Consider the following 27433-nt stretch of genomic DNA (forward strand, 5'->3'; position numbering starts at 1 on the left):
GCGGCGGCTCCTCCCCCGTGGCCGCCCGGCAGCATGGCGGCGGCGGTGGAGACCCGCAGAGTCTGCGAGACCGCCGGCTGCAGCAGCGAGGCCAAGCTGCAGTGCCCCACCTGCCTCAAGTTGGGCATCCAGGGCTCCTACTTCTGCTCGCAGGTGAGCTCCCCCGCGGCCCAGCCCCTCGCTCGGCGCTCCGGGCGTGCGGCGGGCGCACGATCCAGCTCCCCGCGCCGGCTCCCGGCCGCCCGGGCCCGGCCCGGCGTACCCGGCTCTGCCTCTCTGCCCGCCCGTCCCCGGCCAGCCTGGGCCAGCAGCGCCCGGCCGGGGACCCCGCAGGAAGTTCCCCCTCGGTTGCTCGCTTGTTGGAGCCGGGGGAGCCGGGCTGGCGGCCCCGGCGGGGAGGGAGCCCCGTTCCTCCGCGTGGCCGCAGGCGGTGCGGGACCTCGGCGGCACCGAAGCGCAGCCGGAGCGCTCGTGAGAGGGTGCACGGATGTTCTCTGCCTGAAGGGGTGGGTGGTCCGTGTGCCCCCCTTAAAAATAAAGGCTTACTGGGACAAAGTGAGGACGTGCTCATCAAATTCCAGTGGCTGCGTTTCCCTGCCGGCGTCAGCTCTGGAGTTGCTCGGCTTTGATAGACACCGGGGGACTTGTTGCTCTGAAAACAGATTTTCTTTAAGTTATGAGTTTTTGTGAAAACTATTTGATACTCCTCCTTTTTTGTATTATTCCCTTTTCATTCCTAACTTTTTTTTCCCCTCTGTGTCCTTTGGTGTTCTGCTCTGAGGGTGCCGAACAGGAAGGTTCAGGTTAGGCCACATGTTAGCTCCCACATAGAAATGTGAGAATCAAACGTGTTCTATGGGCCACCGTGGTAACAGAGTGTGGTCCTTCTATAGGAAAGAGCTGTCTGATGACTGTTTGAGTGTGGTTTTTGTTTTTGGGGTTGCTTTTGGTTTTGTTTGTTTTTTTAATTAACTTTCAAATGTGCACTGAAGTACACAGCTTAATCCTTTGAAATTTTGTATGTGTAATTCTGTCAAAATCAGTGAGGACTTATGTGTTCAGTTCAGAGATTAACACTGGCTTTCCTTGTCACCATTATAACTCGGAGTAAAGTCACTGAACTTTTGTGGATAAACATAAGAAAATAATTCCGTCACATCAGCTAGATTAATTTATTAATTGGGAAGAATTTTTTTCCGAGACAGGGTGTAAGCTGATAGTTATGATTTGCATAGGACTAGGGGAAAATTTCCCATGTGCTTGTGACACACCCACTGCACAGCTTCTGGTACTTTCCCCTGAGGTCTCTGTGCCCTATGCTGGGAGTTGGTGCCAAATTAGAGTGACTGCAGTTCAGAATTGTTCTGACAATTCTGCATCTCTAGTTCCCACGTGGTGCTTGTAGTTAACTTCTAGGATTTGCTCTAGGTTTTACTGTGTGTTTTGACATGTCTGATATAAAACTCATCATAAATGCATCATCAGTGTATACAAATATTGGTTGGTGATGACAAAACCATTTGTTAAGAGAACGAACAGGCCAGTGTGAAGAGTTCCAGTTACATCTTCACTCCCCTCCTTCCCACCTCTAACTCAGCTAATTCCATATGGGATGCAGAGATTCTTGTTTTCTATATACTGAGTTTAATGATTTGGAAATATCTGCTGCTGTTGTTAGGAAAAAGGAGAATTACTGGAAATCCTTTTTGGCTTGTTAAAATAGGCTGCTGGATAACTGACTACATGCTTGTAAAGCTGTCCTGCCTAGAAAATGAAGTACTGAACTGGGAATCCCAGTCATCTCATTTCTGAGTGACTTGGGGCATGTTGTGCCTTGCCGTGCCCATCAGCAATGTGGGTAAGCACACTGAAGGTGCTTTGGAGGTTTTGGGGCGAGGTGTTACAGAGAAGGACATTAGTGACGGCCTGTTTTAAAGATGTGCAAGAAACATCATGCACAGAGAGGAGTGCCCATGTTCATCCTGTGGCAAGGACCCTTAGCCCCCCTGAGTGCCCTGTGTTGGCCCAGCATGGAGCTGTCCCGAGGCTCCAGCTGTCCTTGGTACCTGGTGTGTGCTATGGAGGAGACTTGCTGCCATCCTGCCCCAGTGTCTGGCAGGCACAGTCAGGAGGGTGGGTGAGGTGCTGCTGACAACCTGGCTGCCTCTTCAAATAAGCACATTGCAAGTGAACTTCCAGCTTATTTTCTCTGAACTTCCAGCAAGTTTCAGCTGACAGCAGTGGACTGGTTAGCATTGGTGAAACTTTTCTGGAGTTCTCTCTTTGGTGGTTTTCTTTCCATTCTGGTCTTACATGCATAAATAACTCTTAGATAAGCTAGTGAGTGGACCTAGGATGTTATTCCACCTCACAGTACAGCCTGTGTTGTAGCTGGCTTGGTGCTGCTCCCTCCCTCTGAGGATGCATGCTTCTACCCATTGCCTTAGGCTGTCCCTGATTCCTTGGTGAGGCACTTCTGAGGCCTTCAGAGTTTTCTTTTAAATGGAGGAAAAGGAGTTGCATTAATTGTTTGGGGTTTTTTTGCTGGTTTAGTGCTGTGGGGTCATGAGACGCTTCAGGAGTGTGCTGCTGAAGAGCAGGCTTACCCACTGTGGCCCAGTTCAGCCCAGCCATAAAGTCAGCCTGTCCTTATGGAATGAATGCACTGGTGGTAGCCAGGTGTGTGGGTGCTTCCTTTGGGCTGAGGGTGGATTGGGAGCCACAAGCTATCTGCCATCTCCTTGGCAGGTAAAAGCATCTGTATGGGCATGGACACCTGGTAATTAATCTGCTTGGAAGCCTACAATGACTTTTTCTTACAGCCAAAACTCCAATCAGAGCTAAAACCAAATTTGTAGGAATTTATTTTCCCTAGTGCTAAGATTAAACAACAGAAAATGGTGAACTGCTGTAGGATGGTAACCATGTGAAGCCATGTGTTTGGATTATAAATCACTAACATATCATTTGCTAAGAAAGAATTGATATAGGACTGAAAGGTATAGGAGGTATAGTAAGTATAGGGCTGAGAATCCCAGTGTAGTGTGGAGATTGATTAAAAATTATTTTTCATGACTGCACATAGAGAATTGAAGTGAACTTTCCAAGTAGGTTGTGTCAAGACAATGAATTCCCTGGTGAATTTATCATTTGTGTTTCTCCTTTCCTGGAGAAAGGGTGTTATTCTGGTCACTTATTTTTTTTTCTCTTTCTCTGCATCAAAACATACGCCTCAACAACATGCCCTGAAAATGCTTAGGCTGGAGTAATTTGACATTCTCTGGGATTCCTTTGAGTCAACACTGTTTTCTCTCTGGCTGTTGGGCACCTTGGGTACAGCTGCTAAATAATAGTTGTGCTTGTGGATCATGGATGGAAAGGGGGCCATGTTGCCTAGCAGGGAGTTTTTGAACTGGTCATGGAGGCAAGGTAAAAATGGCTTTTAGCAGCAGAGAAGCTCTTGAGGTGGTATGTTGAACCCTGGCTTGTTTTTTTCCCTTTCACTTCAAGCTGTAACAAGAGGAACTGTTCTGTTGAGGGATTCTGTCTGCTGTTAACCCTTAGTAATATTTTAGGCTAGTAAATCAAGTACTGTCACTACCAGCTGCCTTTTTTCACTGTCTGGTTTTCTTTTTATTTAGACACTTACTGCAGTGTTGTGTGTGTTTATCATCTTATGGTGAGATACAGTAATTCAGTCTATCTTCTGAATGTGGAAATCACACAGATGTCCAGCATCACATCTCAGGTGTAGAGTTTCTCTTGCTAAGATGAATTTGTTATTGTGAAATCTGCCTTACAGATACAGTCACTTGCGTGTACGTTGTGTGTGGTATACATAAAGAGTTTGTGTTTAAAGTAGACAATTTGCATTTCTTTTATGTCTTCTACAAGTGGATGAAGGTTAAAGAAGGGGAGAGTAGTGACTGTTCTTGAGAACTCCAGTTACCATTTTTATATGAACCTTCTAATTGTGAATGGATCACTTATGAGTGATTTTGTGTTGCTTTTGTGAAAAACTTTATCTTTCATACTACTTACATAAGTGTCTTGGACAAAGCAGAATAGGTTCACTGTGGTGTTGACTAGATGCTGGTACAGGGCCATTTCTCCAGCCAAATTCAGAAATACCTACTTGTAGACACATTCGGGAAACGTTCTCTTACTCTGAAGTCAGTGGCCTTTGCCATTTTTGTTTCTCTGAGAGCTGGTGGCCATGGGTTGTAGTAGTCATAACTTACTCAAGGAGAAGTGCTGCCCCTTCCTGTTTTGTGTGCCCTTGTGTTGTCAGCCCCAGGTGTATGAAGTGGTCTGGTTATGGAGTCAGAAGTGAGGACTGAGGTTATCTGGTGACTCTGCTACGTGTGTTTTAGGTGTTTGAAAGGGTAGCAGTTTCTCTGGACTGTACAGTCAGGGTCAGTCTCTCTCTTGCACTGGTGGATGCCTCCCAATATCTCGTGATACCTCTTGATATCTGAGGTGGGGTATGATTTTCTTCAGGAAAGAAATGCTGTTTTATTCTCTCAGTGAATTTATATACAATTTACTGCTTTCTGGAAGGCACATTTTCACTGACACTCAGCCCTGAGCCCTTGACAGCTTTGGATGCTCAAGGCGACAGTAATTGGTGAAAAACTGTGGACCTGAAGAGAAGATTGTTGTCCCATCTGCTGCTTTGCTGTTCCCTTTCACTGTCAATGTGCTGGGGATGGGGGAGCAGGGAGCAATAGACCTGGATGAAACTATTTTTTGTCCTCTCTCACATCAGACCATAGGATATCAGTGCAGTGTTTCATCCTTGGTTCACTGTTCTTTGTGCCTGAAATAGGCTGGAAGCAGCTGCTTGGATTCAGCTGCAGCACACAGGAGTTTCCTCAGGCATAAATGGCACTCAGCTGATACCATCTTCTAGAAAATCAGATCTCCTTCATCAGGAAGCTGACATTCTCAATTGCCTATAAATCACCATGAATACCTGTGGCTGAGGTAAGCACCTGATTGTTGGTGAGATATGGAAGCTGAGCTCTCATGACTTTCTGAAAGTAAAACTTCAGACTCCTGTAGGGAGACCTGCTGAGCTAGTGTTCCATGCAGTGACAGGATAGTCCAGTTGGAATTCCTCTGGTCCATTGTTCACTCAAAAATCAGTTGTATATTTCTGTAATCTGAAGAGCTGCAAAATGCAGTCCCTTCCACAAAGGGTCATGAGGGACCTAGGAGTCTCAGGGTGAGATGAGGTCTTAGATGAAGGAGAAAGTCAGTCAATCCTGCTGACACCAAGGTTCTGCATGTAGGTGCTTCTCTTGGAGTTGAGAACACATATTCTGAAAACACATATCCAACTCTTCTGAAAAACTGACTATTCATGAGTCCTGCTTAGACTACTTTGGGAATTTTGTACAGTTTTTCAGGCTGGAGGCTGTCTCTGTGGGCTTGTACTGCCCTAGAAGTATTTCAGCATGCTGAAAAGAATCAACTGTTTCATTTAACATCAAATGTATTAACACCTCAACATACTTGTACTTATGAGTAAAATATGAATTAATCTGTACTGTATTTAATATGTATATATAATTGATAGCCTGGTATTAAACTAAATGCTGCACTTCAGAGGGTTTTTTTTGTCTTCTGTTTTGCATACCTTTAAGGTATTTGGTTAAAAATGAGTTCTCATTATGCAAAATGACTTGGTCTCAGGTTAAGTGCCAGACAGTTTTACATTCTAAAGGACATTTGTAAATTCTGTTAAAAAGATTGCTCAGAATATTTTTAGCTACAGTGTGCTGCTTGGCACTTGTAGTTTGTCCATTGCAGTTCAGGATATAATGACATGCAAAGAGACAGTCTGTCCTCAGTCTTCATTCTGACTATAATTTTTATTTTATTTTCTGTAAAGTAGATGTTTTTTGAAATTCATTGCAGTGCCTCTAAATGATGACCATAGAGGATGGAGGGGATAATTCTGTGGAAGTTGGACACAAGTTGGAGTGCTGACAGAGGGGTTGCCAGAGCTAACTTGAAATGAGCCTTTCCCATGCAAAGGCAGTTCAGAAACACTGTCTGTCAGCATGTCTTGGATTCTGTGCTGTGGTGGACTTGGCTATCATAGAGTGGCCTGGCTTGGAAGGGACCTTAAAGACCATGTAGTTCCAATCCTCTGCCATGGGCAGGGACACCTTCTGCTAGGCCAGGTTGTTCAGAGCCCTGTCCATCCTGGCTATGAACACATCCAGGGATGGGGCATCCATGTCTCTGGGTAGCTTATTTAAATCTAGTTTGTTATATCTCTGCTATACAGAGTTTTGTAGTGTAGTGCTATCCTAATCTTGATTGAGCATCCTTTTTTCCTCTGGAATTTGCAGTTGGCTGTACTTTTCCACCTCTTAATCAGATTGTATGCATACATGAACTGAACAAATAAAAAGCTTTCTGTTATTATTGTAAAAATGACAATAAACATAGAAGAATTTGTTCTTTCAATGGTTGATTAAAAAAAAAAAAAACCTCGAGGGATTTGGTAGTGATCAGTGTGTTCATAGTGAAAATGCACCATACTATAAAACAAATGCTGCTATGTCACATGATTCTCTTGATATTGGGTGAGTCCTTAAGGTAGAAATAATTTTCAGAAATAACACATCTTCCACAAGGGGATCCAGCAGGAATCTTTTCAAATGGTAATGCTGGTTGTGCCTTTGGTTACCTTTTGATGTATTCTGATGAACACTGGGTTGAACTTGTCTCTAAACACAAAACAAGTGGGATTGGCTTAAGAATGTCCTGAAGCCAGAAATGTTGTTGAAGGTTGCAATATGTTGGCTGCCTCTGTCTAGAAGACACATTTGTATTTTTCTTTCTGATAGAATGGTTGTACCCAGGATTGCCCTAAACAAGTCAAACCCCTCTGCTTTTTTTTTTTTTTTTGTCATTCATTTGACCTCTCTTTTTGTACAATCCTCTTCAGTGTTTCCACATCTGTCTTGATTGAGGTGTAAAAGTCACACGCAATAAAAAAAGAAAAATGCTTTAGGTGAGAAGGGTGGGGATATTAATATCAAGCATGCTAATGGATTATGTAGTGCTTGACATGAACCCTAGGAAGTCTTCCAAGGAACTTAAAGCCAAATTCATGTTGTTCCTGTGTACTTTCCCACTGAAGCTAATGTTTTAAAATATAGCCATGCAGTGTTACATGTTCCTTTTTTCACTCTATCTGGAAAAAAATTCTTTATTTTCTTCATTTTAATGTTAAAAGTCACCCTGGATATTTTTCCCCTGGATTTTGTTTATGTAGTCATTGAAAATTTCCTATCCTGACCTGGATAGGAACACAGAAGAATTGTTAAGAGACAGGAATGGCAATAGCCAGATTGAAGTAGATGTGTCAGGAGAAGGCTCAGTGAAAAGCATGATTTTCTCCAGAAAATACTCCAAAAAGAGGCCCAGATGGAGAGAAAGAGTACATTTCTTCCACAGCTTGCTGGGAAGTCTGCAGTATAGAGGGTGAGGGTGTTTGCAATGTGCAGTGGTACTTTGGGAGTGCTTTGTTGCCAGAGCTATGGTTCTCCACCCTGTGAGATGACAGCTGCCATATTTTTGTGTGGAACTGCCAAGGCAGAGCTCTGCAGTCATGTGCAATGTGGTGCTTGTGCAGTGGGTTGTTGAACGTAAATAATTTGCATGTACCCAGTCAGTCCAGTGCTCGCAGGAAGCGTATGACTGATCCTACACAAAATAGATGGGCTGTAGGTGGATGTGCGGCATGTCCTTGGAGTGCCTTCCAGCAGTGTCAGACCAAGGCAGAGAGACTGATGGATTGTACAGCGCACTTGTAACAGCCCTGCTCACCAGAATGCTTCGGATGTACTGTATGTGCCTGTTGCAGTTGATGGCTCTGCAGGTGTCTGGTTGTAGTGCACATGGTTGCACCTTTGGAGCTGTGCCCCGGGAGTTCTGGCAGAGCTACTGCTCCTCTGGAGATAGAGGGCAAGTAAAATCTCAGAAACATGTTTGGGAGAACTTAGGCATGTGGCAGCCTTATGCAGAATCATCTTAGGTTGTCCACAGCTGCAGGAAATGAAAAGCCAAAATGGAGTCCCTCAAGTTAGGCTACTGTCCCTGGTGCTGTGTTTTCCTGGGCCAGCAGAGAGGAAAGGCTGTTGGTATAGGACAAAGCCAGGGCATTGGAGAACATCTCCCAAAATTTAATGGGAAAGCAGAGAATGAACTACAATCAGTAATTGCCACAGCTGATGTATTCCTTCCTCCCTTCCCCAAATACTCCTTTATATTCAAAATAGTGGGTTCTAGGTTTGCAGACTTGGTAGCTGCTTTAAGTCCTTCGCTGCTTAGTCCTTCTTTTATGCTTCAGAACAAAGACCTCTGTGTTTGAAATGGTATTAAAACCTTACTGGTTCTTCCAGTGTCCTTGAAATAGCATTTTTAGATCTTTTTTTTACTATTTTTCTTTTCCCTAAAGCAGGCCTCAGTTAAAACCTGTTTCTTTCCTCCCAGCTGCCCAGCAGAGAACAGTGCAGTGCAAAGGTCTGTGTTGCAGTGGGCTGTATAAGTGTGACAGCAAACTTGGGCTGCTGTTGGAAGTGACGTTCTCTCCGGTCATCGGAAGCGTTGCTTTCAGAGCTCCTGGCAGTGCAGTCCCTCCTGGTGTGTGGGGCAGCACAACACAACCAGCAGCTGGTTCTGGTCATGAGGGGAACAGCACACAGCAGGATCTCTTTGAACGTAGGTGTGCTTGTGCACCACTGTTCTGTGTGTTTGTGGGTGCACTTTGGTACCTGCTGGTTGCAAGACTAACAAGGGAGGAGGGAGAGGGTGGCTCGACAGGAGCAGCCTGGTCACAGTGCTCAAGAGCAGCCCTGAAGCAAGGGTGGAATGTTACAAGCTAGGCTCAGTTTGCAGATGTGTTGTCTTGGACTGGTTGAGGGTTGTATACTTTAGGTTGAATCAGTTGTTGGCTCTGGGTGGTAGTTTTACAGTGATGATTCAGCATTAGTATTGTTTCTCCTTAAAAAGAAAACCAGTTTGCTTCCTGCCTCTTTCTTCAGAAATTCAGCTGTAATTGTCAATGATTGGAATTAGCAGTTTCTTAATGGATGTTTTGAGTGCACATAGGCATTGATTTAGAATTTCCACCAAGTAATTTGCTAATTAGTACCTTAAAGGATCACCTTTAATGCTGCCTTCTGCAGTTTTTCTACTTAAATCTCTTTTCTTTCATGTCTTTTCTTCATCTTAGTCCTTCTTTATTCTCCAGCTGCTAGTCATTTCCATCTGCCCCTTTGCTGATTCTTTGTTCCTTGCATTAACTGCTCTATTTGTGCTTAGGAAGAAGAGAAAAGGCCAAACTCCTCCACAGTCACTCTTTTCTTGATTTCCATTTCAACTTTCTCAATATTTTTTTTTCAATTTCCTATTTTCACTCAGTAGCCCTCATTTCCGCCCTTTAGTCTACTTCATTAGTTCCCCTGTGGTTGTGCTAATTGGCCTCTGTTGCTTTCCTGTGCTGGAGCAGGAGGCAGAAGGGATGCAATTAGCAGGAGGAGATGGCTTTTTCTAGGAGTCAAGGGAGGACCTTGCTGCTCACTGCAGCGCTGTAAGATCAGGTACAGAGATAGACTTTGCTTCAGCCAACCTGCAGCCACCAGGTGTTTAAATAATGATAAATAGTCAATCTATAGGATTATGTCAGTGTATTTCACTGCCATGGGTGTTGTCTGTTTGGCTGTGCTTTTTCTGCCTATTCTGATTAATGAACTTTTGAATGTGGTGTTTTCTATTGCTAAGACTAGCAGTTACCAGTAGCATTTGCTGCATATTGCTGCAAGGGTTAATAAAAACAGTCTTCCAGTTTTCTTTAAAATCCATTTGCTTCTCCATTTTGTCAACTTGGCATGTCTGCCCGTGTAAATACTGCTTGAAACATATATTTATACGTTTTTGTTTGTAATTCTAGGAATGCTTTAAGGGAAGCTGGGCCACTCACAAGTTACTACACAAGAAAGCAAGTAAGTACATTACTTTTTAAAATGCATTTTCATATTTCTTTGAATTGGTTTTGTCCTGTGCAGTGAGCTGTAGGTGGCCTTGCTTGAGTTGGGGATTGGACCAGATGACCTCCAGATGTCCCTTCTAACCTCAACTGTTCTGTGCTTCTCACCTTGGAATGGTATTGGGTTTTTTTCCAAGATACCTGGCACTGGATGATGCATATCTGAAGTTTTGTCCGTTCTCAACAATCTAAAGAACTGTGTAAAATTTCAGAGGCAGAGGTTCACGGAAGTGTTTGTTTCTGTTCACTTTTCTATTTGCATGAATTATTGCTTGAGCTACATTGCCAGGTATATGAACACAGAAAGAGGGGTGCTGGAATAAAGGACAAGGAGAATAATAAATCATTATTGTAGGGCAGTGTTCCTTCATAGCATTTTGATGTCTAATGCAGTCAAAGGCAGTACAGTGGCAAAGGTTCTTGCAAAGTCTTTGTGATTAGACACTTGATGGAGCACTAGTGAGTCAGAGTGCAGCTGTTCTGTACGTTTTTGGGAAAAAAGGGAGGATGCTTGTGCCCATGGTGCAGCCACTGGTAGAGGATGTATCATAGCTAGGATTTTGCTGAGTTCAGTTCAAGGTAGTAAGAGTATCTGTGTGCCCTAGTGACAACTGGTAGCTCTGGCACAGAAGTACCAGGAGACTGGTAGATTCTACCTTTTCTGGGTAGTGAAAATAACCCAGAAGTTTGAAATCAAAGAGAGGGCAGACCTCAGTTCTGCCCCCTTGCCTCCTCCCTGCCACCCCCCTGCCTATCTTCATTAAGCCTTGCTGAAAAGGGAGGTAGGATTAAAATGTGGTATGGCAGAAACTCACATCCTCAAATAATTTACCTCCTTTCCTAAAACCCAATAAAGATTCTTTTTCCATGATAAACGTTGGATGGTAAATAGAGTAGTACAGATAATAACCAATGTTTTCCTTCTTTCTGCCTTCCCAGTGTACGGATCTAATAGTTCACACTTGCGTTCTGCATCCTGTTAATTTGTGTGAATATGAACAGCTTTGGACTTTTGAATTGTTATTTCTCAGTTTCATTTGAACTTAATGTCATCTGAGCAGATGGCTTAGATGTCAGCCACAGAGGCTCTGAGGAATTGACATTAGGCTTGCAATGGCAAACCTTTTGCTACCTCTTCATCCTTCTGAGATATAAAAAGAGAAAACAAACAAGTTACTCAGTTATGAGTTAAAGATTAATGTTACCATGCTCTTCCTTAACCCTTGCCTTCTCTTTCTGAGTAAGTACTTCTCCTTTTGGTATTGCTCAGGATCTGCTTGTTTCAATCCTTTATTTAAACACCTACCATTTGCCCTCATAGGAGTGTGTTGTTTGTGAATGAAGTCAGTCACTGGACCACATCAGACATGAATTTCACAAGGTTTGGAGAGCTGAGAAGCTCCAGCAGTTTAGGACCATCTCCTAAGGTGTGAGCACTGTTTGTCCTGAACTGCAGAAGTGGCAGGACCTGCACTCTGTCCATCAGCTCTGGAGGGGTAGCAGCCTCCATGTGTTGAGCCTGACAGTAGGATGGCCTCCCTTCCACCTTTGGATGGTCTCCTTCCCACCTCAGGTCATTTTGGTCACTGAGTGCTAAGGGAGATGACAAGGAAGGAATGTTCTCCTGCAGTGCAAGGGTGTTAATTGAAGGGATATTGAGTGCCTCCGTAGAAACAGGCTTTTTTCCCAGGAATGAAACAAGCACTGTGTTATAAAACTACAAATGAAGAACAACTTAATTACTGCACTTCTTTTGTGCATTCAGTCCTCACATTCCCCAGTTTGCTGTTGAATAGGATGGGAAGAATGTGAATTTGGAATGGATAACACAAAATAATAACTGCTACTTATGCTTGCATATATCAGTATCTGAAATTCCAGAAAGACTCAGGTCTAGACTTAGGCACTTCTAAGTCACTTTCTAGACACCACAGTTCTCATTCTTAGTAGGACAGGTTTTGCTGCTGCAACTTTTTCCCCCTTTTTTTTTGTCTTTTCAGAAGATGAGAAAGCTAAGCGTGAAGTTTCCTCCTGGAGCCTGGAAGGTGATGTCAACACAAATCCCTGGTCTGGTTATCGATACACTGGGAAACTCAGGCCACACTATCCACTGGTAAGCAAGAGGTGCCACTCTACTGCAGCACTGCTATGTTCTGAGCAACTAATAGACCACTCCTGACCTGATGACCTCCCACATTTCCACATTTTTGCTGAGAGAGGAGAGCTTCTTGATCTGAACCCGATGGCAAGGACATGCATGGCTGTCTTTATTGTGGTTCATTTTAGTTTAACTTGTTCTATCTCCTGGTATATTTATAATTAAGGGAGTGCCTGTGAGCATCAGTAACAGGCTTAAGCTCACAGCTTTTGGATGTACGCTGTGACATTTATTCTGCAAAAAAGCTACTGCTAGGTCAGATGATGTCTCCCAGCTGTTTGTTGTCCTCACCTGTTTCTGAGGACAGTCTGTTTCTAAAAAGAGCAGGTGAATTCATTTAGAATTTAAATAAATGTTTTTTTATTATATTATGTAAGTGATTTAAAATAACCCGGTGAGTGAACTGGTGAACAGCTGAAAGAACAGAGGTTACAGTAATCTCCTGCACTGGAATGGTGAAGAACAGCAGAGGTCAGTAAGACCTTTGGTTGTGAAAGCAGATTGGGTTTAGAAGATGATGACATATAACTCTGTATATATATATATATATATATTACACACACACACAGGGACATACAGATGTAACAGTATTTTTAACTTGGTACAAGTTTGTACATGGAGTAAGCTGAAGCTTTTTTTTGCAGCAATAATGACATTTTCTTTAAATTTGTCTTTTCTAATTGGCCTGTGCTAGAAAAGCTGCTCCAGTGGCATTCTCTCTAAGTCTTCTCCATGTTACAGGCTCGTTAGAGAACAGATTAGCTGAACCTGAGCCCATGTGTGTTTGTTAGTGTTGTTGGAGAAAAAGGTATTTGGGACATTTCAGTGGCTAAGTAATTTAGTTGTGTTATCTCTGAACTTTGGCTTTTTTTGTCTTGTGACTGCTGTGACACTGATGCAAGTGAAATTAGAGATTTTGACTAAAATGATGATTAGAAGTAAGTATTCTGTTGATAAAGAGAAGAGGGATGTATTTGGAACTAGTGCACTTGCAGTCTGGAAAGCAGCAAAAAAATGCTACAATAACGCATAATAAATTATAAAACCAATGTGATTCACTTGACAATAAAAATTTGATTTCTACAAAGCTGTACAGTTAGTATTAAAAGTTGTATAATATGATAGCAATAGGGGGTAACAGCAGAATGTCTGGGATTTAAACTTGGAATTTTTGGAGTGTTTACATACTTAGCAACTTTTTCTAAATGGATTTTGCCATATTTCACATGAAATATTTCATATTGTATTTAATTTTGCTGTGTGACTCTGTTTTTGTAACTGTAATAAGTGCTGTTGCAACCTAACCAGCTTTTCCTGTGATTTATTTAGACACCCACAAGACCTGTGCCAAGTTATATTCAGAGACCGGATTATGCTGATCACCCACTAGGTAACCTGAAACAAACCACAATTCTGAGTGTTATGTTTGCTCTCTGTTTTCCTTTCCATTGAAAAAGCCTTTAATGAATGAAGAAGATACTGGAGAAGGGAACCTCTTGTCTGTTCTCACCTTACTACTTCTCCACAGTAACTTACTCATTTTTAAAAAATCATGGTTGCAAGTATTTTTTGGAAGTCCAAAGTTTGTAATGGGTTGTCTTTCAAAGGTGTACAGGAAATTGAGCGTTAGTTAATTTGGTTTTGGGTTGTTTTTTTTTATCTCAAACATACAAGTCCTAGTTCTGTTGCTAATTTGATAACAAGCAGCAATCAGTTGACTGTCACAGATGAATTCTACTAAACCATTCTCTGTGGCATCAGTGTATCTGTTGAAAGTGTATTATTTTATAACAAAACCAAGGAAACCTTGCAGTATGCAAGCCCCCAAAAGAAAACTGGGGTATGAGTTCCAGCTGGTTTTGGACAGAGAGGGAATGCACATTCAAAATTACTTACCCATTGGATTGTTTTGGTATTTTCCTCTTTTTATACCAGTATTGGGGCTTTGCATTTCCCCAAAAGGCTGCTATGAAGTCTGTTAGCGTTATTTTTTAAAAAGTGTAAATATTAAAACAACACAAAATACTAGATTTTATGGGGTTGTTCATCTACAAAGCTGAGATTGCACAGAATTTGGTAGGAAGAATTTACATGTTTTTGTCCACTGATTATTGCAGTAGTATAACCAGGTATATTCCCATGCTCATGTAACCCATTATGACTGTGTTAGAATGTAATTTTCACTAATTATTTTCCAACAGCAGCTTAAAGATGCTTTTCTGTGACTAACACAACTTCCTTGTCAACCTGGTATTTAAGGTTGTGTTTTGACTAACTGGACATGATGGTTTTATGCAGTAAGTGAATGGGTTTCCTGAGCACATGGGGCATTATGGTATTGTGGAAGGCTTATGAATTCCAGTTAATCTGAATAGTATCATCATACTGTGCCTTGGTGGGTTTCTTTCTTTGGGCTGCGGTGAGAAAGTCTGTACTTCTATTGTCCTTGGTAAGCTAAGGAAGTTCCTGGATTGGATATGTGTAGCAATCATCACTCTATATAACATGGGGTTTTTTCTTTCTTTTTTAATCTTCTCCCTTTTTTATTTTCAGGAATGTCTGAATCAGAACAAGCTTTAAAAGGAACCTCTCAAATAAAAATACTGTCATCTGAGGATATAGAAGGGATGCGAGTAGTGTGTAGGGTAAGGGGGTTTTGATTTTTCTTGCAAGGTGCCTTTATAGTCTTTAAAAAGCTATAATGATTTTACCACTTTGTCATAGCACATTTGAGAATACAAACCTTCAAACCGCTTTAGAGCACTGAAAAATAGCTTGGGAAGCTTGATATTTTCTGACTTTTTTCCTTCTTGTGACCCCAGTTCCCAGTAAAGTATTTTGCAAGCAGAAGGATGACTTTTATCTGTTTCCTGCATTTGTTGTTAGTAGTAAGACAATCTGTGCCTGACACATTGCTTCTGTTAAGGATATGTTTTATAGTGCATAAATGAGAACTTTTTCCTCTCCTGGAGTTGCTACTAGGTAAAAACTGAAAAGCAGAACAAAGCCCCATCCTCAAGAATTTTTGAAAAAGAGCTGTTCAGCTGTAATCACTTCCTTGTGCATAAAGTCAAACTTAGAAATGCATTAGGTAGTTTGATTTAAGATTATGGCATTCAAGGAAAATGTGGCCCAAACCTTAACTGGGGTATTTTCAGCTCTCACAGAGGTGGGTGAATACATGACCTGGAAGCATCTCAAAGTCTTTATAGAGCCCAACTCCACACAGCTTTCCTGGTGATCTCAGTGTAGCTGTCAAAAATGGGTTATAAATCTTGTAGAGAGTAGTCCTGGTCTATTTTAAATCAACTTAAATTAAGCCAATAGATCAATTTAAAATCTGTTTTAAATTTTAAATTGTTTCATTTGCAGCTTGCTAGAGAAGTATTGGATGTTGCTGCCATGATGGTGAAACCAGGAGTAACTACTGAAGAAATTGATCATGCTGTCCATTTAGTAAGATAAGTTTATTATTCTTCTGGTGTTTATAAGTATTTTCTTCTGTCTCTTTATTTTTAAATTATTATTATGTGGTTTTCTTTATTGCATGAATTTCATTTCTTTATTTCAAACTTTCCCACTTTGAAGCTGGTGGGTAGTGTAGATGGCAGAAATGAGCTACAGTGCAATGGTAGGTTCAAAGTGATTTAGGAACTCCTGGGCCTCTCTCTGTATCAGTTGCTTCCATACTTCTGGCTTCAGATTTCTTCTAAGTTTGTTCACTTGCTTTCTCAGTTAACAGTCTTTTCTTTCTTCTGAACTCTTTTTGCTTCACAGATACCATTATATAAAGAACAACATTTGTAGGCCATGGACTTCTTGCACTCTGTGGTTTGCTAAGACATATAGAGGAGAAAGTTAAATTATTTATGATTGGGAATCAGAACTGAGGTGCCTCAGAGAGAACTGAAACAAGATGTTTGATGCAGTCTGACAAAATAAAGCCACAGTCCAATGAAGTGTTGTAAAACATGTTCAAGAAGGCTTCCTGCCTTAACTTTCCATAGACATTTGAACTTTGCTTTGCTGTCTTCTCTGTGAATCATTTAATCTGTGCATTGTGAGAAAGGAAACAGTTTTGGTATAGTTAAGTTTGTTAGAGAGCTTCCTTTTTATCTGCATCTTCAGGTGTTGAGCTAAGATTGCTTTCATTAGGCTGGAGACTTCTGTTGAACTGCATTAAACAGTTCAAAACTGTTAAACACAAACTACTACATTAAATATCAAACTGCTTGCTTAGGCACAATGTCTAATATGAACAACCAGTAGTTAACATGGAGTTACCCCTCCTCGATAGTTTATGGAAACTTTGGCAGGTTGTTGATACTGACTGATGTCCCTAATTAGTATTTTTCAGTTTTAAAAAAACAGTATTTTTAAAAAAAAAATTAAAAAAAGGTAACACAATTTGTTTTTTCAGTACATGCTCTGTGTGTCACAAAGTATGTGTATGTATGTATGTGTAAGTATATATGAAATGTATCAGTTTTGCAAAAATACAGAAAAGTTGTTACAGTGAAAGGGAAGCAGCTTAAGGTTTTAGAGCTGGGGGAAAATAGTGCTAAATATTATTTTGTTTAGCTTGTGTATCTTGCAAAAATCTTGAACTGGGCATTTAAAAGCAGTAATTGAAAATGACTTTTTAAGACTGAGTCAATATTGCCATGCATTGTTTCAAACCTGAATATCTCAGCACTCACAGTCAGACATGAAAATGAGTAGAAACAAAATTAAAGTAGCTTTAATTTCTTCCTGGTAAGAAATACAAGGTATAACAAAAACACTGCCAAGAAATGCTTGAAGAATCTTATTTTCTGGAGTCACTGCTTTTCAGCCTGTCATTCTTACTGTAAAGCTGTTGCACATATGTTTTTTACAGTGTTTTTTCTTTGTACAAAACTTACTAGTGTAAATTGTATTTTCTCTATTTAGGCTTGTATTGCAAGGAATTGTTATCCTTCCCCTTTGAATTATTATAATTTCCCCAAGTCGTGTTGTACGTCAGTGAATGAAGTGATCTGTCATGGAATTCCTGACAGGAGGCCATTGCAGGAGGGAGATATTGTTAATGGTAAGTGCCTGTGAAAATAAACCTTCAGCATTTTTACCTTGTGTGCACTTAAACCATGCAATAAGATGAAGTTTCAGAAGCAGGCAACATCATTAGAATAGCTTCTTAAGAGAGGCTTTTGTTCTATTTACCAGTTAGATTGTTCTCATTTCCCTCTGCTCTTTACATACTTTGATTAATGTATTTATTTAATAAAATAATTTCAAAAGTTCAGTCCACTTTAAGAGCTTTATAGTTCTTCTACCCTGATCTGTGTATTAGTATAGTGCCTGAGTATTCCACTTGTAGTCTAGATTCCAGTTGTTCCAGACTGTGTATATATAGTGAATAGAATGTATATTGAATTATTCAACTGGATTAGTTCCATGTGAATTCTTGATTACATGGCTCTAGATTGTTACAATTTTGCTATGCTCATTGATGATTATGATGACTGTAAAGGGTCCGAATGTGCAGGCATTGTATAGGTGCATGTTATCCTTTTTTGAGCATCTCACAGCCTAACAATACCAGCTGCTTTTTGTTCTGGTACTCAAGGTGCTTAGGCCTTCTTGGCTGGTGAGAGATACTTTTATAAATTATTTGACTATGTCTTGTTTGAACCTTCATTTCTTCTTGGTTTGGCAGTAAAAATTAATTATGCTTTTTTTGTACAAACATTTTCACCTTTGTTTATTGCATTGGTTTGCTTTTCTCTTACTTGTAATAAATACACAGAGTATGCTAAGGTTTGACCTCCCTCTAGAAGCAGGTTGTAATCTTTTTGGATTATTAGATATTTAATACATATTAGCTTATAATAATAGCTGCTAAGTCTACATCTCAGTGCTGTGGGTACCAGCCTTTTCGGAACAAGTCTCATGATTGCTGCCCCTGTCTAGGTAAGGTGTGGTCTGGTTGAAAGCTCTGAACTTGTAGGATATATATATATGCCAAACAATATATGCCAAAGTTCCTTTATCTTACTTTAATTTCAAAGATGATGCCTTTGCAGAGCTCTTTATTATTGCCAGCTATTCTGGCATTTCTGGGGTCCAACTAAGAAGCCCAGCTCATAGAATCATGGTTTGGGTTGAAAGGGACCTTAAAGATCAGTGGCTTCAACCCTTGTGCTGTCGGCAGGGACACTTCCAGTATAAACCAGGTTACTCAAAGCCCCATCCAGCCTGGCCTTGAACATTTCCAGGGATGGGGCATCTGCAATTTCTCTGGGCCGCCTGTTCCAGTGCCTCACTACTCTCACTGTAAAGAATTTTCCTTTAGTATCTGATCTAAACCTACTCTCAGTTTGAATTCATCCTTCCTTGTCATCTCCGTACATGGTCTTGTAAAAGTTACTCTCCATCTTTCTCCTTGGCTCCCTTCAGGTGCTGGGAAGCCACAATTAAGTCACCCCAAAGCCTTTTCTTTTCCAGGCTGAACAATCTGAATTCTCTCAGGTTTTTCTAATTGAAGAGATACTCCAGCCTTCTAATGAACATGGTTGGCTTCATCTACACGGTGCCTTACTCTGCTATTTGCATGCCAAGGCTGTACCTCAGCCCTAGAGAACACCTTCCGTAAGAGGCTCTAGTCATACCTCTGTCCACATTCCTGCACTTGATCGAGCTTGGAGCCTTCTGCTTTGTTATCGTGAGAAAGAACTGGGCTTCTTTTCTGTAAAGTGGAGGCTCAAAAGCCTCTTGAAAAGGAGGACCAGAACAGTTTACAAGGAGGGATAGAAAAGGTACCTTGGAGGGGATGTACCCAATGAACAACTAAAAGGAAGCGTCCATCTTTTTCTTCATTTAAAACTTTTTAGCCTGAAAGCCATGTCAAAGTCCAAAATAGGTACATGGAACATGTCATTCAGAACCTGTCATCCAGAAGGTACTAGCAAGTGATGTCTAGTTGTTGACACCAAAGTGTGTTTTCCCACATCTTCCTATCAAGATTGTATTGGTCTCTCTCAGCAGCTCATGTACGATATTCCTGAAGTATTATTGAACACTACAGCTCCCTTCATGACTGTTTACCTGAGAGAGGATTCGGGTGTGGGTTTCTTCATGAAAGCAGAGCAATAGCCCTTCTAGTGGGTTTGGTGATCTAGCAGCTATTAGACCTACCAGCTGACCAATGAAGACTTAGAAACAAAAGTTCCCATTGTGCCACAGCAAGACAACTTAATAAGCAAAACAGTGATTACATACCTTTTAAAATTTAATTTCCCCCTATAAGTGCTGGAATAAATTCTGAGAAAGTACAATAACCAGGTAAATCCCCATAGAGCAAAGAGCTTCTCTTTCCCATTTTTATATTTAAAAAACCAATGCTATCTTGCTGTGTCTGTGTTGCATTGTTGGGAGATTTTTTTCCTCCCCTTCCCCCTTTTATTTCATTAAATCAAACTGTTCACCAGTGCAACAATAACGTACAAATTATTATATAGACTCTACAGGATAAGCATGAAAGATCTGCTTCTGCTGGAAGAGTTTTCTTAGGGAATTCTTGTGAAGTAACACTTCACAGTTGGAGTGCCCCATTTGTACAGGTCTGTTGTTTCAGCCGTGGGAGGCAGGAGGTGAGGAGCAGGCGCTAACTTCCCGTGTGTGCTGTGTTGGCAGTGGATATCACCGTCTATCGCAATGGCTACCACGGCGATCTCAACGAGACCTTCTATGTCGGAGAGGTGGATGAGGGTGCCAGGAGGCTTGTCCAGACTACCTACGAGTGCCTCATGCAAGCCATCGATGCAGGTGAGGCCTGCCTGCAGCAGGAAGCTTTTGGTTCTCAGACATGCTTGCTCATACTGCCTCTGCTCAGGGTGACTCCTGGGTGAGCACACGGAAGCAGTGGTGTGTTCTCACCAGCTGATGATGGGTGCTGTGTAACGCAGTCATGCTTCTGTGAGTGGTGGCTGCAACTGCTTTTTAAATGTGGGCAGATGAGGGAAATGTATTTGATGCTGAGCTGATCTGCTGATGATACTGACATGGTAACAACCTTTTTTTTGACCACTGATGAGTAAGACATCCTTGATCTGAGTAACTTAGAGAATGCAACAAGCAAATTATGTTTTGGAAAACCCTACTTTTATAGTTTATATGGTGTTGCACGGTGAACTGGTAAGGTAAAACATTGTGTGGGCACCTAAACATATCTCCTTAGCCCTGCCAAACCTGATGGTTACTTCATAAAGCTAGTTATGAGCTCTTGATTTTGTGTGGCAGTGTGCCAGAGAAGACAGATCCTTATCTTCCAGTACCTACAGAACTTTAATTATCTTGCTTAGATAACAGTCAGGGCAGCTGTATCAAGATATACAATGAGATAAACATGCAGCTACCTTTCTAGCTTCAGAAAACAAAGGAAGAATTTCTCAAGTCCCTGGAAGTACTTGTACCATCTGTATCTTTTGTACCCTGCAGCTTCTTAAAATCCCCATTATAATTTAATCACTTCTTGGCCTCTAAAGATTGAAGTTTAAGGTAGTATATATAGTAAGGCTTTTAAACTTGCATTTAATGAAAAGTAAATGTAAATAAAAGACATTAAAATGAGCACTATTTGGGTTAATAATTTGGAGATAGCTAGTCCAGCAAAAAGACAAAAATCCATAGGATTGATGTCTCGTGTATCTGTTGTGTGATCAAGAAAATACTTCCAGGCTGAGCTGTGAAGAATAGAGATTACCTGTTTTTGTGGGATTACTGTTCTGAAATGACCACTTTGTTTTTTAGAGCTAAACCAGAACAGAGTGTATCTTTGGTCCTGTACTTTTTTATAGCAATTGTTACATGTTGTCTCTTATCCTTTGTATCCTGGCTTTGATGTAGAAACTGTGACAGAAATTTCCCTGTGTTCGTTACAATGAGATTAAAATTCTCACTGTAAGTCTTTTTTACCAATTTTTAGATGCTGTAATGTGTTTTAAAGGGTTTTAGACATTGCATTTGAGTAGGAATTCTGGCAGAAAGTGTCTCAGCTGTTAAAAGGGGGTCACCTCTCCCCTCTTTAAATCATCTCAACATCTTGGTGTTGGACCAGCAGAGCTCTAGCTGTATGAGAGAGAAGGAGAGGGATCCTTGCTCCATAGAAATGAGTTGCACGTGCTGTCAGGCCCATACTTCACAGCTATTTAGCACAAACACCACAGATGAATCTCTTCCCCACCATGTCCTTTTTTAATTTTTGGAGAAGCATGTATATTCCAGTAATACAAGTTTCTTGTTATTTTCTGTAAATTCAGCCTAAGGGTTTCAGTTGTAGTCGCTTACATTAGCAGAGAATTGAACTAAATAGTTGCTTCACGTAAAGCTTAAGTTTTATGTGAACTCTGCTTAAGATGGCTCCACACAACCACATATCTGGCTCCTGAAGAAGCAGCATATATTCAGGGAGTTGGGAATAGTCTTGGGAAAGCTTGATATTTTGTTTTAAGGGGTTCAAGGTTGTTTTTGGGATGAATCTTCATTAGCTGAATGATGTAACATTGTTGCTTTTATGGTGTTATTACTCCCTTGTCCAAGTGCTCAAAGTGAATTGCTCGCACCATTTTCCTGTGTTTCAAACTCTCTAACTTGTAAGGCTTCCTAAAGGGATTGTCAAAAAAGTTAAACTTGAATATGAACATTCTTATTTGCTGTAGCGTTGTCATTGAGAATCTTGTCTAAGAGTAGAGATACCCATTTTCCCTTTATTTATTTTTCTAAATATCAGTCCTTTGTGTGCATTTTCCACATAGTAGAGGAATAAGTGTATATTAAAATACGGTTCCTACATTCATTGCAAAAAGCACTGCAGCTCAGGGTGTGAGAGTTCACCAAGTACTTTGAAAGTCCTTTATTTTTAATTTCAAACTTGGACATCCTTTTAATGTGAGCAGTTGCATCCATGAAAGGAAGAAAGTAGTACCCTTGTGAAAAAGGCATTTTCTTCTGTCTCTCTTGGTTTTTTTATGAGACAGTTTCTTCCCTCTCTCAAGTTATTGCACTCACATACACACTCAGTGGATTAAGTGATCATAGGAAGTTGCACACTGAAGCAGATGAACACACAAGCCATGAGTGCTACAGAGATGGTGTTTGACAGTTAGCTGTGTTGAAGGAAAGCTCTCTCAATTCCCTTCTGTGTCTCTTTAATTTTGCAGTGAAGCCTGGTGTTCGGTACAGAGAACTGGGGAACATAATTCAGAAACACGCTCAAGCAAATGGATTTTCAGTGGTTCGGAGCTACTGTGGGCATGGAATCCATAAACTTTTCCATACAGCTCCTAACGTGCCCCATTATGCCAGTGAGTATTCATTCCCTTTGTGCTGTCCTGTAGACAAGTGATTTGCAGTGAATGCACCCAATTTACTTGAGCTATCAGGTTGGCATTTTTGGCACTTGAGAAATAATTTTTGTTTTTTAACTCTGGACCGTAACATACTTTATGAACCCCTGCTTGCATTATCTGCCTGCACTAATGGTTAGTCTTAGCTCTCATCAGTACTGGGTAAGTGCTCAAAGTTTTTGCCTGAATTCCCAGCTGAATTCCCTTAGACATTCTTGTCTGACATGAACTGCCAAATGTTTCTCTCCTTAGAAGTTCTATGCTAAACCTCACTGCCATTTACAGATGCAAATAAAAAGCTCTTTGAATAGTATAAATGGGTGTTGTGCCTGAATATGGACCCTGTTTCTTTCACTTCATTTGAGTGTTGTCATTTGGTATTTCTGGAAACTTCATCCTAGTGTGTGGCAGAGGAGGAATGGGCATTCCCCCAGTAGTGGTAGTTTTTGGAAATGTCCATAGCACCATAACAATTTTTCCAGCAAGACTAAGAAACAACATCCACAGAGGCAAAGGATGGAAGGTTAAGTGCCAGTGGACAACTAAGGGCAGAGTAAAAATCATGAGGCAGTGATCAGCAGTTCACACTCACTTCAGCTGTAAAGCTGCCCTGATAATAGGACACTTATTTCCTCAGACCTGACAGGTGCCTCCATCTTCCCATCTCCTAATGAGCTTTAACACATGTTATGGTTATAGAATATAGTCTAGCAATTCCTGACTTTCCATGTCATCATTTCCTCAAGGTATTTTTTCTGACAACAGAGAAAATCTGTTAATTGCAGGGTAAAAGGCTATCAATTCCTGGTATGTACTTTTTGTTGTGTAAAATGAAGAAAATACAGATTCTTTGGAGGTGGAGAGGTTTTTATACCAATTAAAGTCCAATCCAATACAAAGGAAATTTCTATCTTTCCTGGCTATTTGGAACTTTCAACTTTTTTTTTTTCCATTGGGCAAATATGTCTGTTCCCAGAAAGAAAGATTCTGGTATTTTTAAATACAGAGTCACAGCAAAAGTGGAAATATCTGAGGGACTTAAAGCCTCTTGGAGAAAAAAGAATGCTGCTGCTTATTCCTAGTCTACTATGAAAGGAGTTTGAAGAGCAAAAAGATAATTTTCTAAGAAAAATGTTGTGTTGCTGTTGTGGCAGCTTGATGTCTGAGATTTTTAAAGCCTCTAGGTGATTTAGGCAGTGTAATAAATTAACACAATTAAGGTTAGATAGGGGGATGTAAAATGAATGCAAATTGTCTACAACAACAAAGTAGCTTGGAGCTAATGGTTCCTGTGCAGTTCTGGAGTTTGTTCCAGCTCTCAGGCTCAGTTACATCTGAGCTGTGCTGTCCTTCCAGGTGGAACAGTACAGAGGAAATGGGCTGAAGCCTTTCTCCAGTCCAACTGCACTCCTGGAGTCATGCCGTCCTTCAGTTTGTGTGCCTTCACATAAGCATTTTTGGTGCATTTAACATCAAAAAGTTCCTGTGTTACTGTCCTGAATGACTCAAAATGCTCTGCTATTTTATGTTAGCTAATGAACACAGCATTATCCCTCTGACACTGCTATGACCCCATTATCCAGGTAATGAGGAGGCAGTGTGTCTTTCATTAATGGAATCATGGGATTACTTAATCACTGTCACTTTTTGACAATTTATTGGAGCTAATGGCTCAGTGCAAACAAGTAAGGAGATTCCAAGCCTTCTCTAAATATCTTGAGTGCTTCTTCCTTCTGTTTTTTAATTATGAATTTCCATTATAGAAGTGTGCAGAAATTCCTGTATTATATTTTTTCAGTGTTTTATAGAACTAGAGTTTAAATTCCAGTTATTGGAGAGAAAGACAGCAATTAATTTTAAGCTGCTTGGGTAAGTATTACAGTATTGGTGGATGGGGAGAAGGAAAGAGCGAAGGGAAATGTTTATGTATACATAAAAATGAGAAGTGAACAGATCATCTCAGAAGGGCTTTTCAGACTTTACTGTGTTTCTGTTGTATTCTGTTAGGACAAGGATTTGTTTATTTACTAGGGTGTCATTCTTTCTTCTAACTTGAGTATTTATTTTATTGCAGAAAACAAGGCAGTTGGAGTGATGAAGCCAGGCCATGTATTTACAATTGAACCAATGATCTGTGAAGGTGAGCAGTTTAGCGGTAGAGTAAAATGGTTACTCTTGTTTGCTCCTAAGTAGTGATGGAACAGGGTGATGGTTTCTATCCTGTAGAGCTGATAGATATTTCATTTCTCTTTGGGGGACTGGTGGCTGTTATTTAAAAGCTGGCAGGAAGTGATGCTCTCTGTTTCCAGGTGGCTGGCAGGACGAGACCTGGCCCGACGGTTGGACCGCGGTGACGAGGGACGGGAAGCGCTCGGCACAGTTTGAGCACACGCTGCTGGTCACAGACACGGGCTGCGAGATCCTGACCCGCCGCCTGGACAGCACTCGCCCCCACTTCATGACCCAGTGACAGCCCACACTGAGCAGGTGCATCAGAACCAGAAATATATATCTATTTTTTGCCCCTGTACTATGCATTTTTTTAAGAGTACAGAGTAGAAAGATGTCACCATTTACTTTGTTCTCGGTGATTGTAGATAAGAGGAATATCTCGAAGAACCTGACCCAATGTCTGCAAAAGCAGAGAAGAATTTAAAGAATTTCCTGCTTTCCTCCTACCTACAACACTCATGCTGTTCTTTCCTTTTTTCTTCAATTATCTCTTTAGCACCTTTCTTCCAATTAGACCCACAACTGCTTCTGTTGCTGCCATGATATTAGCTAGAAAAGCGTGGGTAAGCTTTCCCACTGGGACTTGATATTTTGGGATCCAGGTTTTTTTCACCATTTCAGTGTGCTCTGTCACTCTTGGTTTGTGAGAGGCACCTGAGATTTTAAGCATTTCTTATTCCAAAGACTTGCTCTTACTTCTGCAGATACTATTTTGGGCCTTGTTTGTTTATCAGTTGAGGAGGGGGCAGAAGGGAGAAAGACACGCACGTACAAAAACGGGCTACCTTTAATTCTGCCCCCATCTCTCTGCTGGTGGTGATTGCCACTGTGGGTGGCACACTGTGTTAATGGCAGGACTTGTTTCTCTTGCTGGAGATTTGATAGGATGGGAAGTTAACAAAGTCTGTCTTATATGCAGCTGCCCTGGAATAAGCTGCTTTTTGGCAAAGCAGTACTTGCAGGCAGCCTCCTGCACCAAAAGTTTGGTGAAGCTGATGTATCAGACTTACCTAGGTAAAGGAATGCAACAAGAACCAAAAAGATCCCATGATTCATGGGATCCCTATGTCTGTTAACTGTGGGGCATCTTTAAAAAGTACATCCACAGTAGCTGTGGGGGATTGGATTTGCAAGACTTACAGTGAAGTATCTCAAAACAAGTCTGAGTGTGTGAAAATGAAACACGTTCAACACTGTATTCCTTTTCTTTTGGTGATTTTTAAACGGGTCATTTTCTTCCCCCTTGGTTGAGTGAGTTTGAGGCTTTTGGGAAGTCTTAGGGGGGCAGCTATGAAAACTGATCTTTTTTCCTCAGACAGGGTATAGAGTGGGCAACATTGGTATAAATACCCCTTTATATTTTGTTAGTGGGTCATGGTGAACTGAAAATGGTTACGTTAAGGAGTGTGGATTGATTAAGCCTCTCTTTTCTCTACCCTTTCTTTTTCCATGCCCATTTCCCTTCCATCATCTTTAGTGTCTCTGCTGGGGGAATTAATTTTTTCTTCTGAATTGTAATGAAAAATTTTTCAGACCCCATTGTAGACTTCATCTTACACCACTGTAACACAAGAAACACTTAAGCCAACACAGACATTAAAAATCATACAATCATGGGCATAAATACACCTCTTACAAAATGTCTGGTGAATTTGTTGCCACAGATCCAAGAACATGAAGTGCTGCATACCCTTGACTCCCCTTGGCACTGCAGAATTTAGTGGGGGAAAGGGGTTAGTGCTTCACAGAACTGGACTCATCTACTTCCAAATTTGCCAGAAAACATCTTCTCTGCCCTGAGTGCCTCAGACCTCTGTTGCTGTATCACTGCAATGTTTTCATTACTTTTTTCTTGTTTTAATTATGCAGTAAAGCGACCTGAAACGATGCACGGAGAGTGCGTGTGCGTGCATGTGTGTGTAGAGATTTTTAACAAAACAGACTGTAGTACCTGAGTGGGATTACCTGTGCTGAATGAGCTGTGTTGAGGAGATGCCTGTCCTGGAGGTTTGCCCACCATATCCTTCACTTGAATGGTTACAATGGTCTTGCCTTTTCTATGTGTGTATGTATGATGCAAGGGGTAGGGGGGGGCTTCATTTTTGGTCTATAAAATAAAAGTTGCAGCTGCTTTTAACAGAAATAAGTTTTTTTTTGGTCTTGTAATCCAAACCCAGACACAGAATTTTCCATTACATCCAGGTTTGGTTGTGTAGTGCAAGCCTCACTGGTAGATGCATGCACCCAGTTAGAACTCACCCTTAAACCCACACATGTGCCACTTGGATACCTCTTTGTTGTTGCACTGATACAACCAAATTTAGCACATTTTTAATGCAGGTAATCTATGACACTATGCATTTCTGCCTATAAATTGAAATCACAGCATGGTAACTGCTTGTAGTGGTTGATACGAGTGCAGTATTTTTAAATTAGTGGAAATCTTGGTTAGCATCTACACCAGATTTTGCAACATAAGAGGGCACATCAGCCTTGAGAACAAAATTTATTAAATAAAAATATTAAGAAAAACTATTTTTTCACCTATCTAGCTGTGTCTTTGCTTGAACATGACATACTAGACTCGTG

The 27433-nt window shown here is 41.0% G+C and overlaps 1 protein-coding gene across 2 annotated transcripts; it reads left to right on the plus strand.

Annotated features, from left to right (window-relative positions):
* Nucleotides 1-27391, plus strand: METAP1 (methionyl aminopeptidase 1). 2 transcript variants are annotated; one of them, XM_066548979.1, is made up of 11 exons: nucleotides 1-153; nucleotides 9974-10025; nucleotides 12070-12182; nucleotides 13557-13617; nucleotides 14781-14872; nucleotides 15600-15683; nucleotides 17160-17298; nucleotides 19902-20033; nucleotides 22427-22570; nucleotides 24687-24752; nucleotides 24922-27391. In XM_066548979.1, exons 1-11 carry the CDS (start codon nucleotides 34-36, stop codon nucleotides 25080-25082), a joined length of 1164 nt encoding a protein of 387 aa, XP_066405076.1. In that variant the 5' UTR covers nucleotides 1-33; the 3' UTR covers nucleotides 25083-27391. The 2 variants fall into 2 exon arrangements, with proteins under 2 accessions (XP_066405076.1, XP_066405078.1); XM_066548981.1 differs by having other exon boundaries at nucleotides 12073-12182.
* Nucleotides 27392-27433: the final 42 nt, after the last annotated feature.

This window comes from Molothrus aeneus, chromosome 4 (assembly GCF_037042795.1).
Source record: "Molothrus aeneus isolate 106 chromosome 4, BPBGC_Maene_1.0, whole genome shotgun sequence".
NCBI classification, from domain to species: Eukaryota; Metazoa; Chordata; class Aves; order Passeriformes; family Icteridae; genus Molothrus; species Molothrus aeneus.